The 14,054-nt window shown below is 46.5% G+C and overlaps 1 protein-coding gene across 1 annotated transcript in view; it reads right to left on the minus strand.

Annotated features, from left to right (window-relative positions):
• The window catches only part of ADAMTS9 (ADAM metallopeptidase with thrombospondin type 1 motif 9), an 86,220-nt gene that overhangs the window by 55,583 nt on the left and 16,583 nt on the right, over nucleotides 1-14,054 (minus strand). The window contains 7 exon segments of the mRNA XM_080382776.1: nucleotides 5,010-5,155; nucleotides 9,750-9,854; nucleotides 10,074-10,215; nucleotides 11,069-11,215; nucleotides 13,206-13,311; nucleotides 13,432-13,472; nucleotides 13,875-13,996. Of these exon segments, the coding sequence (XP_080238902.1) occupies nucleotides 5,010-5,155; nucleotides 9,750-9,854; nucleotides 10,074-10,215; nucleotides 11,069-11,215; nucleotides 13,206-13,311; nucleotides 13,432-13,472; nucleotides 13,875-13,996 (809 nt within the window).

Below are 14,054 nucleotides of genomic sequence, written 5' to 3' on the forward strand. Positions count from 1 at the left end.
GAAGTGCAGACCAGCAAAGGGACTTGCTGGGTGCTGAAGTCCTGGTGCCCACACCTCCTGCCTTTCAGGGCTTTTCTTTGGGATCGGCTCTGCCTCACGCTGGGACCAGATGCCCATCGGTACCCCAGGGATGCTGGCAAAGCACATACTCCCTTTGAGCCTCCTTGGGAAGGAAGCTGGTTTGCACACTGGGAAACCCTCCAAAATGTGAACTAACAGTGATAAATGGGAACTACCCCTGCCCTTAGCACTGAGATGCCCACCGTAAGCTCTCCTCATTCCATGCAGCCAGCATCTCCTAACATAACAGAGACAGAAACTCCCTGCACACGTACAAGGGTCTCTATACACGGTGAGTCAATTTTTTAGCATCTCTGCCCATCAACCACCTAGGAAGCCCAGCAGTGCTTTTTCTGCCATAAATAACAATTCTTCATTCTTATGTTTGAAAACTATTTGTGACTGAAGCATCAGAGGTCTTGTAAAATAAATGGAGAGACAGGGGCAAAGAGCAGCTTGCACTTGCCAAAAAATTATCTGCCAAATGGGGAAGGGCAGGCAGGCTTCACACCCCAGACTCCTCCAGCAGCCGCAGGTGAGATGCAGAGCACCACCAGCTACGCAAATGGGATTTTTCCTGCCAGCATCCTTTCCTCACTGAGAAACATACTGCCATGGTGCAGACCCCTCGAGTCCTATCCTAAATGCCAATGGGTATGATTTGTCTTTAGGCACAGCCCGGAGCAACAGCTGGTAACATCAGCTCACATACCATCTGAAAACTAAACATGTCGCTTGCAAAGGTTTCTGATGCTTGCAATTAAGCAAATACCAGTGATAAAAAGCCCAAACAACCGCATGATGCCCTGTGCAGATTCCTGTTTACAGACTGATTTTATACCAGTTCCTAGTGGAGCAAGTCTAAAGCCAGTTTCTACTGATTTAGTCTATTCTCTGCCTCGGTATGACAAACAACTTGAATTAATTTAGCTGATTACACTCGGGACCACTCCAGAGCTAACCCGGCACAGCAGCCCCTGCGGATGCATCCCAGACTCCTCCTGCCTTGCAGAGATGTGGTGACTGCTGGGGTACCACCACTGGAGCCCACCCTGCAGACTGTGCCCATGCAGGCACATTATCTACCTCCAGCTACAAAGGGATGGTGCTACCATCGAACTACGCAGCACATGGGGAAACTTCTGAGGTGTGGCAGCAGCACACTGCAGCCCTTGGTGAGTCCGAATCGTTCATGGGGGAGTTAACAGGATTCATCATTCTCACTTTGACAGCATTTATACCACAGCAGGACTGCTGCAGTTTGACAAAGGCTCTATGTTACGCAAACCTCTAACAGGGCATTTCTTTAAAAAAAATTCCAATTACAACATTTTTATGGTAACCACATTGCTTCCAATGTAAATGAATTTAATTTAAATGAGACTTTTAAATATTAAGTTAGTTAAGAAACAACACACTGGACCCTTTTTTTTTTTTTTTAAAGGGTGTGTCTAACAAAATCCAAACAGCCTAAGCTACTGTATGGCTTTCTTTTCTTTAGACATGACCCCTGAGGTTGAGATAACACTGAACACACCACAGAATGAAGGATGCTAAAACTTGCCATCACATTGCAGACTGTCAGCTTCGTAACTCTGGCAGTAAATCTCTCCGCAGCCAGTGTTTGGGGCTGAAACACACTCACACTTTTGACATTTCAAAACAGCCCCAAACCACCCTGACAGTTTTACGGTGTTTTTAAACCAGTATTGCTTTTCACAGAGTCTGAGTAAACAGAAAGAGCTGACCCTGAAAAATAAGCCAGCCTCATATAACATCGATTTTCAGTGTCAGAGAGAAATATGAAATACTTCCCACTACGTTACATTTTTATGGATAATCATCAACAACGTACCACAGAGGTGAGAGGGAAAGCAGTGCACGCATAGAAACCTCCTTATTCTGCCTCAGTTTCCCTTCTCTCCAGATCATCTATTTGATCAACAGCCAGTGTGGACCCACTTCCAACCCAGCATCATTCCCCTTACAAGCTCCTGCACGCAGCCCAGCTTTGCTGCATCCCTCCCAGCACAAGCAGACAGGCCTGGGGGACAGTGGGGTCTTCTCCCCACTCCCACCCCAACAGGTCTTAAATACGCAATGCTCAAGGCAGCATCTGCAATGAACAATTCCACTTGCAGACCCTGAGGCAGCACCCAGCTCTGGGCAGCCCAGCAGCAGAAGGTACGGGCACCTCGCCAGGCAGCACTGCTCTGGGGGTGCCTTGCACGTGCTCAGCCCCAGGGGCAGCAGCTCTGCCTAGGGGCACTCAGACCGGCACAGTGAAAGACCCCTGGAGAATTAACTGTGGGAGACGTGTTCATCTGCATATCTGCTTATACGCCCGTGCTCATACGGTGACTGCAGATAAAAATAAATCTGTGAAGCTCTAGCATGCACAGATCAGTCTGAGATGTCCTTTGCAGCATCCGGGGGAGCCCTGGGACTAGGAATTGCCGTGTGTGCTGCTGGTGGCCTGCACAGTTACCCATAAATGTGTTTACATGTCAAGCTCAGGCAGCTTTCAGCACAGGTGGATACTTTTGTGATGGACTAAGATGCAGACGTGATCCAAGTCGCATCCAGAGAAAACACTCCCCCCATCCTGAAAACAGGGCTCCTGGTATTGACATCTTACAAAATATGCCTTTTCCCCATAATTCTGCAGCTATGCCTTGCCTTGAAAACCAGGGCTTGCACCACAGGCCCTCAAATGTGATACACCACAGCCGTGGCTGTGTCTTTGTGGGCTTTGTCTGTACCAACCAGCCTCAAATTCCCAAGTGGGCAATCTTGGTGGGAAGGGTCTGGTCTGGTTAGCTGATACATTCCTTCAGCGTATGTCAAAACACAGTCTGCTGTCATTTCAGAGGCTTACAGCTCTTTCTACGGCCCTGCAGGATGCTCGTCTGGGTGGGTGTCGGAGCACATTACAGAGGCAGGAGCTGCAGCCTTATTTTCTGTACCATGACGGGGGTGGGGGTCATTTTCAATGCCAGATTTAACATGATATTTTACTGGTATGCAAGATCCCACCCCAGATCCTCAGGGACAGAAAAAGCTTTAAAAAGCTAACCCAACTTTGAATACAAAAAACCTTATTGAAAACTATTTCAGACCTTACTCAAGGTACATGGGTCGGTTTTGCTGCCTTCTACAACAGAGGAGAAACTGTGTATTTTGAAGTACTTTGAAAAGCGGGAGAGGCAGGAGAGTACCCAGCAAATCTCATCCACTTGGATCGTCTCAGCAGCCCCACTAATGGGGACGCAGACGGTGGGAGCTCATGCTACGATGTCAAATTACAGGGACAACACACAGAGTCAGTGTAAAGCTCTGTGGATGGTGCTAGGACAGACGACTCCTCACAGAGACACTGCGATGAATTGGAGAAGACGCCAGTGCCAGCTCCACAGCTCTCAAAAGGGGCCTGGAAAATACCCGCTATTAATGCTAAGCACAGGGGATTTCACAGGCAGCTTGGTGCCGAGCGTATTTAGGTGCTTTTGCAAATCCCAGCCAAAGATACAGTCCTATGAAACGCCAAGATACAAACACAAGGTATAAGAGAAGATGGAATTTAAAATCCCTTGGCTAACCTTTAGGATAAAGGAGATTTTTCTATCACAAAAGGCTATCAGTCCAAACAGATGCCCCTCCATAAGATGGGAATACATCTCAATGACAGCATGCAAAGGTTCAGCAGCAGAGCTATTTTTGCATGTGGAAAGATATTTTATTTTTGTGTCTCCATGGTTACTGGAAGACCATATGGCATGTGCTGACTCAGCACAAGGAGAGGAGAACTCCTTTGTGCTTGTGTGTCGTTTTAATTAACTTGCTGGTGAACTACTCCCTTAACTTTAAGCCTTCTCTTTCAACGCTTGTCCCAGCACCTGAGCCAGCTTCTCCCATCACCTCACCACTGGTGCCCGCAGCTACAAGCTCTCCCTTCTCTCATTAGCAGTGGTGAAACTGTCACTGGCACATCACTAATGGCAATTCCCTTGGCAATAAGCCATCCAACACCAATGATGAGAAAGTGGAAGGAGCCTGCTCAATCTTTTTAAGACCCTTCAAGACCAACCAGCTCCACAGACCTCTCTCTCCATGTCTCAGTCCCAAATGACAGCCCAGAAAGCATCCTGCCCACTGCTCCTTGCTTGCATGGGCTGAAAGGAAGCAGTTAAACAGAAACCAGCACAGTTTGTGATTTATGCAAACAGGCTGTTTTCATACCAGTTGCTCAACCTATTACTAATATTTTGCTGGCCACACATTTATCTCCTTGAAGTCCATGACAAAATTCCCTGCCAATTCAAAGGGTGCAGCATTTCGCATTCCAGGCTGACAGCAAACATTTTTGAGTGCCACTTTTTAATGGGGCACAGATTTCTGCTGAGGTTTGGCTAGTCTGCACCAGCTGACATGTAACTGTAGAAAGGATCAGCTGCAAAAGCAGCCAAAAGCCGCAAAACCAGCCAAAGCAGGAGTAAAATGGTAGAAAACTTGTATAAAGGATCTAGCCTGTAGGAACAGCTGCAAAAGCAGCCAAAGCAGGCGTAAAAACAGGGTTCCTTCCCTTCTCCCTCCTTTCTGATCCACAACTTTGGTGCAAAAAGACCACCTTTGGAAATGGACCCCAGCTGTGCCTCCCCAGGAAAACAGAAGGCGATAAATACACACAGATATTAGCTTTTTCCTTCTCTCTCTGCTGAACGGATCCCTTTTTAGTGCACTTTTCCCACAAACCAAACCTGCGACTGGCTCCTCCTCGGTTCCCATGCTGCCTCATCCGTGCCAGGCAAAGCCACCCCTCTCCAGGACAAAGCCGCCAGTCCCTGGGGCACGCATGGGCTGCGGACAGCCAAAGGGGATTTCAGCCCATCTGGGCAACCCAGCTGCTTTCCCCCGTTTCACCCACCCACACTTCCCCTCCGTGCACTTACTCAGGCCTGTTGCACTCTCGTATCGCCGTCTTTATGCCACCGCCACAGGTTCTTGAGCAGGTCCCGAAAGGGCTCCACGTCCCCCAGGCTCCGTCTATCACTGGCGCCTCTCGCTCTTTGGGCACGCACATCCCAAACCGGCAGTGCTGCGTGCGAAGGAGAGGTGGGAAAGATGGGTTTGCGTTGCTTTTGCATTATGAGACGACCAACAGCGACCAGCCTGGACGACAGGACTCAGGCGTACTTATTTCTCAACCACACGCAAAATGCAGCAGACTTTGCAATCAAATAAAATTGAACTTCTTTACTTTTTGTCTGTCACCCCCGTATTTTTCTTTCTTTGCACCCTTAAATGGAGAAGTAAAGGCAAGGTGCTGAGTCCACAAGAGCAATTTATGGGAAGAAGACTTAGGACAACAGCTTTCTGCTGAATATTCCCTGTTTCTTGGTGCCAAACAGCATTGGGTTTTGACAAAGCTGCTTATCTGATTTCCTGGAGAGCTGTGGCAGGGGAGGAGACAGGCAATGGGGAAAAACACAAGGGAAAACTCAAACCTCCCTACAGCTGTACAAAGTGGGAAAGTTAACTTCCAAATTCAAATAGCAAATAAAATAGAAAAATGAATTCCTCAACCCAAAGTTGGTTGGAATTTTTTTTTTTTTTCCTCACTCAGCCATAACACAGGACTTGCCAAGGCCTGGCCTACACTTTTGTTTTCCAGTTATAACTCTTGTTTCCTTTTGTTTGGAAAAGTGGCTTCAATTTATCTTAGCAAGCCCCCGCCCCCCATTTTTATGGTATAAATTGTGCCCCTTTGGAGTATGTTTGCTAGTTTGACTACCCAAAGCCCTGGACATGTGAGGTCTAGGGGAGTGTCTGGCCCCACCAGAGTGCATGGCAGTATCCCCAGGACCCATGAGAGCAGGGCATCCCTCCCACTGAGCAGTGCTCCCTAAAGCAGATTTGAACACAGATGTGCTCAGCTGCTGGCATATGCCTAAATCTCTGCAATTATAGGAAGCCCAAACATTGCTGATTGCTCACAGATTAGAAGAGGTTACAGACTTAACAAAGAAAACGTGTAGTACATCATTAAAATATTCCCTTGCCATATTTCTCTGCACCAGGTGCTGTTCAGGCAGGGAAACACCTGATGATCTTTACGGGAAAGGGGTTGGATTTACTGATGTACTGCGTTTTTCCAGATCTTTCACTAATAGCAGAACAAGGTTGTCTCAAGACACACTGTGAGCTCATCCTGCATTTTTTAGACATCCTTATGAACCACCTTAGGGAAAGTGATATAGGGAGAGAGCAAAATCAAGCTGCTGTGGGGTTCTGCACGCAGCCCATAGGACACTGGCTCTGCAGCATGTGTAACACTTTTTGTCCACGAAGGCTGGCTTGTTGCCTTGCTTTGTTAAGGAAGAGAGCAGATCTCAGGTGCACGTGCCTATGGGCACCAGCTTGTAGCTTGGGCCCTAAACGTGGTGCTTGCTCAGAGGTGAGCACGGTCTCTGGGCTGCAATGTGCCCTGGATTTGCTTTCATCTGAAGATTTGACTCCCAGGATAGAAACTGGCTGAAAAATACCTGCTACAGTACAGGACAGAAATAAAATAAGCTGAAACGCCTGTTTGTTTGCTGTAGGATAAACCCTTACAATGCATAACTCCTCCTGGCATTCAAAGGGTTGAAAAACTGCAGGATGGGGACCCCATGCCAGTCCTGTACAGGGACAAAGAGGTCTGACAGCCATCATCAACGTACAAAAAATACATGACACCAATCCAACACTGCTGTCCCAGTGGAGAACTTCTCGCAGCCGTGTTGATGCTCACAGCTAAATATATAACCACAGTCATGCTTGGCACCACTGACCCAGAGAAGATGACCGAATAGCTAACTAGTGAATGTACACAGCGAACAGACCATGACATGACCTATATGTCTGCCACCCAATGGTTGAGAATTAACCAGGAAATCACCTACATCCCTTGATGTTATTAAAAACTGGGGGTTTGGAGTTGATGGTATATCAAAGGGTGGGGAGGGGAAAAAAAAAAAAAAAAAAAGAGCAGCTGTTTTACATAAACAGCAAGATTATCTTATGGAAACGCAATAGTGTTTCTTGGAACCACACTGTGAATAGTCTGGCTGTGCCTTTTGTATTTTAAAAATAATTTCTATGTGGAGTTACAACAGAAAAACTAAAAAGCCTGCCAGGGTTCTCTTTGCTATGAGTTTACAGATCAGAAAATGAGTAAAAGAGTTTTTGTCTGGAGCAAATTCAAAGTAACTTAGACACACAGTTGAGCAGGAGAGCAATGGCAGGGACGGGAGACAAGACAACAGACTTTCCTTTCCTTTGTCTTGCCACTGGAGTCCCAGATAATTCACCAAATCCAGCTCCCATCCTTGGGCTGACTTTGGCTGAATAGATTAGCAGGGGGCAGACAAGTGCTGTGAAGCTTCATGCATGCATAACATATACGCTACCTGCTGCCATACGGCAGGAGACAGAAATGATTACTATTCCTCTACTCTTCTTTTACCATTCTTTAAACAACCTTGAAAACCACAAGAGAGAGAGGCCCAAGTTTACAGCCCTCTTTATTTTCTTTCAGTGATTTATTTCCACCCAACAATGCACTGGTGCTGTGAAACACTGTAAACCACCACGACTGGTGCTCACCCAGCAAAGGCCAAATTCTGGGCTGGACTTATTACTTGATTTAGCAATATTAAATTCAGTGTTCTCACATGCAAAATATGCATAAGCTAACACACCCGTGTTGTTTCAGTGTCCTTGATTTAAGAATAAATTTAGAGCCTGGTTAAATCTACATCCCAGTAGGTTTAGCTATATATTTTTTTTTAGCTATTCAGGCTCCCTCATTTCCAAAGGTATCTCCATAAAAAATGGCATAGTATTTTCTCCATCTGCCAAACCATATATCACGGGCTTTAAACGTGCAGACTTGAGGCAAGGCATTATTCAGCAAGCAGCAGTTTGATGGGGCTCCTGGCCACAGCAGAGTACCAAAATAGTGATTTATTCCAACAAAAAGCACTCCAGACTCACACCTCAGTGCTTTACAAGCCCAAGTAAACACTGAGGAGAGGGCTTATGATGATCTGAATCTTAAGCTTGAATTAGACCAACACACAGATCCAAGAATTACTCCATAAAGCCTTTTTGTGAGAATACATTCAAATGCCTGAACACAAGTGGACTGCATTAGCTTTTCTTAAGAGCCCATCTGCTCTCAGCTGAGAGGTTCAGGTCACACTTGTCTAATTTGTCTAAACTTGTCAAATTGTCTAAATTTGTGGACTGAAATGTTTTTGCTTACAGGGTCTTTATTAAGAGCCACACAGCTGGACACTGCCTCCTGCATGACATGGGGTAACTCTGAGGAGGTGCCAATCTGCTCCATCACAGTTGTTTGCACATCACTCTGGTCATACCCAAGGGTAGCTGCAGGTTTGTCGGAACAAAATTGCAGCCCATATTTTTGGAATTTCAGGAAAACACTCATTTCTGAGCTTCCAGCCATGAGCAGACCCCCCCCTAAAGCTCTCTAAAAGAGAAGCTGAAGACACAAGGTCTCAAGTCACAGGGACTCCGAAGATGCCAATGCTTTATCCTGAGGCACAAAACAGGGAGGATTTTACACTAAAACATTAAATACTGGTGCACCACTGGCTCCAAGGAGTAGCACCGGAATAGGATTTCTATCCACATCTCCAATGCACATTCTCAACAACAAAAACAAACGTGTTGACTGCACTTTTCCTTATGAAAGGAAGGCAAATTGATACATTATAAGCCCATTGTCTTCAAGGAAATCATTCAAGTGTCATTGAACAATTGGCTTTTCAGACACATGCAACAAAAGAGTAATTACCAAGGGGATCCCACAGCCTGTATGGAAACCTGTATCTGAAATAGTATCCCGATATTTTTATTAAAATACATTTGGAAAACTATGAATTAAAATGTTGACTCTTTCTAAAGACAACTTTAACTGTTGACAATTAATAGCCAGAAAAGCAAAAATTTTTACTAGAGCCAGATGGAGAATACTTTTGTTCAGACATAAATGATGAAAATTAGTTAGTATTTTTCTTCAATAGCTTCAGTATCTCAATAAAAAAAGAAAAATCCTCTCAACTATTTTTTTCCAGATCTGTATACCTAAAACCTAAATACTTACTCTAGAAACCACAGCACTAGCTGAAAACCAACACTGCACCTTGAAATTGAAAGTTCCTATGAATTACTGCCAGAAACGTTCCATACAGAAACCGTCACGCAGTTCTATATTTTACTCTGAAGTTGTCAAGATGAGAAGCCAGTTGGCAAGTTTATTTTACACAAAATTACTAATTGCTCACATCACATAGGAAATTTCTAATAAAATCCTAGGGAAGCTTTGCTAAAGTTTTGTTCAGGAGTTCACTCCAGGGCATTGATTTAAAAATATAAGTGCTCCAGAAGGAATACCTGCTTTAAACGACACGCCAAGCAGTTGATTTTAATCACATTAGCTGGGGTAGAGTTGACCCATGCACACCAGGCTTAAAACAAACCAAGCTGCTTTGGGCTTCCACCCTTGCAGTCAGCAGCTGTGCCCCGTACAAGCGGCCATTGGCACAGGAGGATTTTGGCTGATGTGCTTAGCCTGGGCCCTAGGAAACGTAGCTACGAGACATGAACCCCCGGGTATTACAGACCTTTCCCGGCTCACATTCTGTCCCGTCAGCCCAAGGTGTGTGTTGGGTACGACATCCCTTGTGCGCACCATCGATGTTAATGCACCAAAGTCGCCGACACTGCATCTGCTTAAGTTATTGGAAAGATCAAAATATTAAGTAAATATGTGCCACATGCCTTACCAGATAGATGATCCTTTATGAAATTAACCCCCCAGGATCCATCATTAGCTCACAAGCCTGACAGTAATTTGATGGCTTGTGAGTCTCCCATTCATCCAACCCCAAAAGGCCTTATTTTGCTCTGGCAATACCAGGAAAAACAAGGTGTGGAATGTCACTTACCATATAGGGGCACACCTGAGATCCGGGTCCAAAAATTAACTCACATTGTTTGTTGACATCATAAATCAGCCCCGGGAGCTGCTGAGGCAACGTGTAAGTTCTTGATGAAGGTTCATCAAGCAAACACTCCCCATAACCCGTGCTACAACACAAATCGAAAAAAATGGTGTTAAACAGGAGGCGATGAGACTCGAACCCATTGGTGTTTACCTGAATTAGCCTTAGGGCAGGTGCACACCACATCTACTGGATTTAACAAGCACTACAACAGCTACTGCAGACTCAAGCACAGGAGGGTGCGTTACCCATCCACTACCCCCCCCCCAGTGCTGTGCCAACGACCACCCACCACAGTGCAGTCAGCTCCCCTGGTAAAAGCTTTTCTGAGTGTGCCCGACCTGCATTTAGTCCCTGAGCAAGCACTGGTACATACTGGGAAAAAACCTCATCGATCAGCAGAACTGCCCAAAGGATCAAGCTGCTGGATTTGCCACTGCGGCTCTCTTTCTGTTTCCCATCACAACATATGGGAAGGCATCGCAGCAAAATGGGTGACCACTGTGCATCAGACTGACCCGCGGGCTCCTGGAACTGTGTTCCCACCATGGACGAGTGCCAGGGCTTTATCTTTACCTGTGGAGCAGAAAGGCAGATTCAATCTGCCTCCTAAACCACGGCTCTATCTGGGCCACAGGGCTTGGAAAACTCACTCTTCAGGTTCAAGGAGAACGTGCATTCCTTAAAAGCAATATCCATGGGGGAAGACTTATTCTTCCCCATAGAGAGGCCGGTCCTTGCCAGTTTATCACGAGGCTGAACTGGCAGGGACTGGATGCCAGGGGTGCATTCCTGCTCTATGTAAAGGATGCGTGCACACACAAATCCCTCTGATTTCCTCCAAACGCTGCACACTAGGACTTCAGATGAACTGGTGAACCCCATGGGATGCATGCACATGTAAACACAGCCCAACACGTGCATGTGCAAGGCCTTACTCCAAAAATTCAGTGATGTACTTCCTACTGCATTTTGACCACATCCAGGGATTGGTGTAGAAGTTCAGGGTTGGCGCCATGACATGCTGTTGATTTTTACCTCCGTCTTCTTTGCACTTATGATTGTCATCATGTGGCATGTTAAACCTAAGAGAAAAACAGCAGCGAAAAGCAGAGTCACTTCAGTGGCAAATGTCAAGTGTTTAGCATAGCAAGAGGGACAGTGTGAACAAAATGTAAGCAAACCCAGGATTTTTTCCCCAGATATGCTATTGGCAGATATTACAGAATAAAAGCGTTACTATGCACAAATTTGTAAGTGTCAACAAGCATTGCCCCAGTGGGGTTCCTAACACTTGTCTGCAAAAAGCCACGCAGCACCCCGGTAAGCTCTCCACGCTGTGCACACGTTTAGCCAGACAAGCCCTTGAGGGAGGCTGCAGTAAGATGCAATTTCAGCTGCAGTTTCCTTTTCAGCTGATGGTTGCGATCCCGCAGGCAGGCTGGAGTTTGGCTCCACCTTCATAAAAATGGCAAGTACTGTGGGACCGAGCCAAATTGCCACGAGCTGATCTGGGGGAATAAGCTTCTCAAGGAGACAAACAACTTGAGCCCCCCGACCACCGCTGCCTGAAGCCCCTCGTGCACACAGGCAGCGCCCTGTCCGGGCTGCAAAATGTTTTCTAATGCAGTGGAATACCTTGGGCTGCGCTGATCCCTCATGCTGTTGGCCTAAATAGGGTTGCACTGGGGACAGACTTGGCTCCTATACTTTACGTGGCAGGTTTACAAAACGCCATCAGGCATCAATATCAGCCGAAACCCACACGAAGCTTGCAGCACATGACATAGTGAAGAATGTGGCAAATACGCTAACAGAGATGGAGCGGCTTAAAGCGCTTTGCTGTTTGAAGTGGAGAAGGGGAAATGACCCGGTGTGATCCTGCGTTCGAAGGCTGGGGAGTTTATATCCCATTAATATTGCCTCCAATGAGCCACCTTTTCTCTCTGCTCCCTGTAAAAGAGCAAAGAGGCATTCCTGCCCGGCAGCACCGCTAACCCCTCCGGCAGCTCCGGGGCAGCATTCGCGAAGGAATTAGCCACAGGTTGGGTGTGAGGAACACCAAGCCTTGGGGGACCTTCTGTCAGGAAATCTCATTTAAACAAATACTACTGTGGTTAAAAATAGACTGTCTCAGCCAGCTCTCCGTGAAGAAACAGGGAGTTTAAAACAATGAGAGATCTGTTCCCAAGTACTCATCCATCCCACACTGACAGACCTCCACCGCAGACCAGGCGTGAGGTGGCTGGGGACTGAACCAGCTGCCTAAGAGCTGTAACTGGAGGGTAAAGGACTATGTGACCTAAGGTTTTTCTCACTACCACGCTTAAAGAAAAGTCAAAACCAGTTACATTTCCACTGGAGGAGGTGCATCTTGAATGACAGCATCTTTTCTGGGAATGTCCAGCAGCATGAGATTTTCCCTTGTGTAATAGCCCAGGAGACGGGTCAGGCTCACTTATACATCCCGATCACCTGCCAGACCCCCTGGGCAAAGCCCTCCCATCACAGGCAGCGGCTGCGCTGCCTTCAGGAGCCCCACACGTGGCAGTGGGACAAGCTGTGGCAGGCTGAGGACCTGCTCTCAGAGACTTCAGTCCCAAAAGCCAGGTGAGACGTGCCTGTGCCCCTCACCCTGGTCCTCCTCAAGGCACTCAGCACCTCGCAGCTCTGGCAAAATCCTGGCTAGTCCCCATGGCTTGGCCAGGACATCATGGCTGCTGGGGCAGATTCTGCTGACATCTGCATGTACATGTGAAAAGACGCAGCAATAAGGGACATTTTGTTAGCTCTCTCCGCTTGCCTAGGTGCTGCTTGGGGTACCGTGTCCCTCATCCTCCCCAAAATATGAGTCTGCTGGTTTTGCTACTCTCAGATAGGCTCTGGAGGACCCCACCACCTCCCAGAGTCACACCACAGCCTAATCGTCCTCGGTGGTGCATCTTCTACCTAAGCATATTTATCTCCTCTCAAATAATTAGGCTCAGCAGGTACCAAGTCCTAGCCCGTCTGGCAAGCTCTAGCTAGCATAAATCTTGGGCTATTTAAATGTAAATGTATTTAGATAAAACGTACACATGGCCAAGTTCATGTGCTATTGTGAAAGCAGTGCTCAGTCCGTTATCTTCACTAATTGAACAGCTCCTGTATGGGTCACAGACTGTGCCCAGCTCTGCCAGACCTAGGAGAGAACAAAGAGGTTTACAATAGAAAAAGAAATGTTGCCCACGGTTCAGCACAGGCAACTAACATTGTCACTACAAAGAAAGTTGTTAAAAGACAAAGAAAAGCTTTTCCTTACCCAGAGTATCACATTTGTCGTGCGCTCTACAAATATCCTGTCTGAAAGCAGAACAGACCTGACACATTAATTTTCAATGCAGCAGTGGGTTAAGGTACAAGCACAATAACAACATCCAAAAGCAATTCTTGGTCCTCCAATGGACTTTTCTCATGCTGGTTTGCCACATTGTCCTGTCAGAGTCCGAACCAACTCCCTACCCCAGTTTTTCATCTTATGCTGAATCCACGGGCATACCTTGATTAGTCCTGAACCTCTCAAATTCATCTACTGCCACGGTGGACACATTATCCCAATCCTGCTCACAGTTACATTGCTCCCACAATTGCAAATGTTATTATACCCACATCAAAACCCGAACACTTCCCATAGCTGGATATATTATATGTTCACAGCCTCTAACTCGTAACTGGTCACAGTTTTCATGAGAATATTCACCATACCTGGTAACAAGCACAGCTGTGTCATGTTGGAGGTGACTTCCTTCAGGATGGTTCTGGGATTGCTGCCACTGGCAAAAGTTTTTTAATGTTGTCTGGGCATTGTAAGATATTGCAGGACCATCCTAATAAGCAACACAGAGAAAGCAGGTATTTTAATTATTTGTCGCAATGCTCACTACA

The sequence above is a fragment of the Falco punctatus genome (assembly GCF_963210335.1).
Source record: "Falco punctatus genome assembly, chromosome: 4".
Lineage (NCBI taxonomy): Eukaryota > Metazoa > Chordata > Aves > Falconiformes > Falconidae > Falco > Falco punctatus.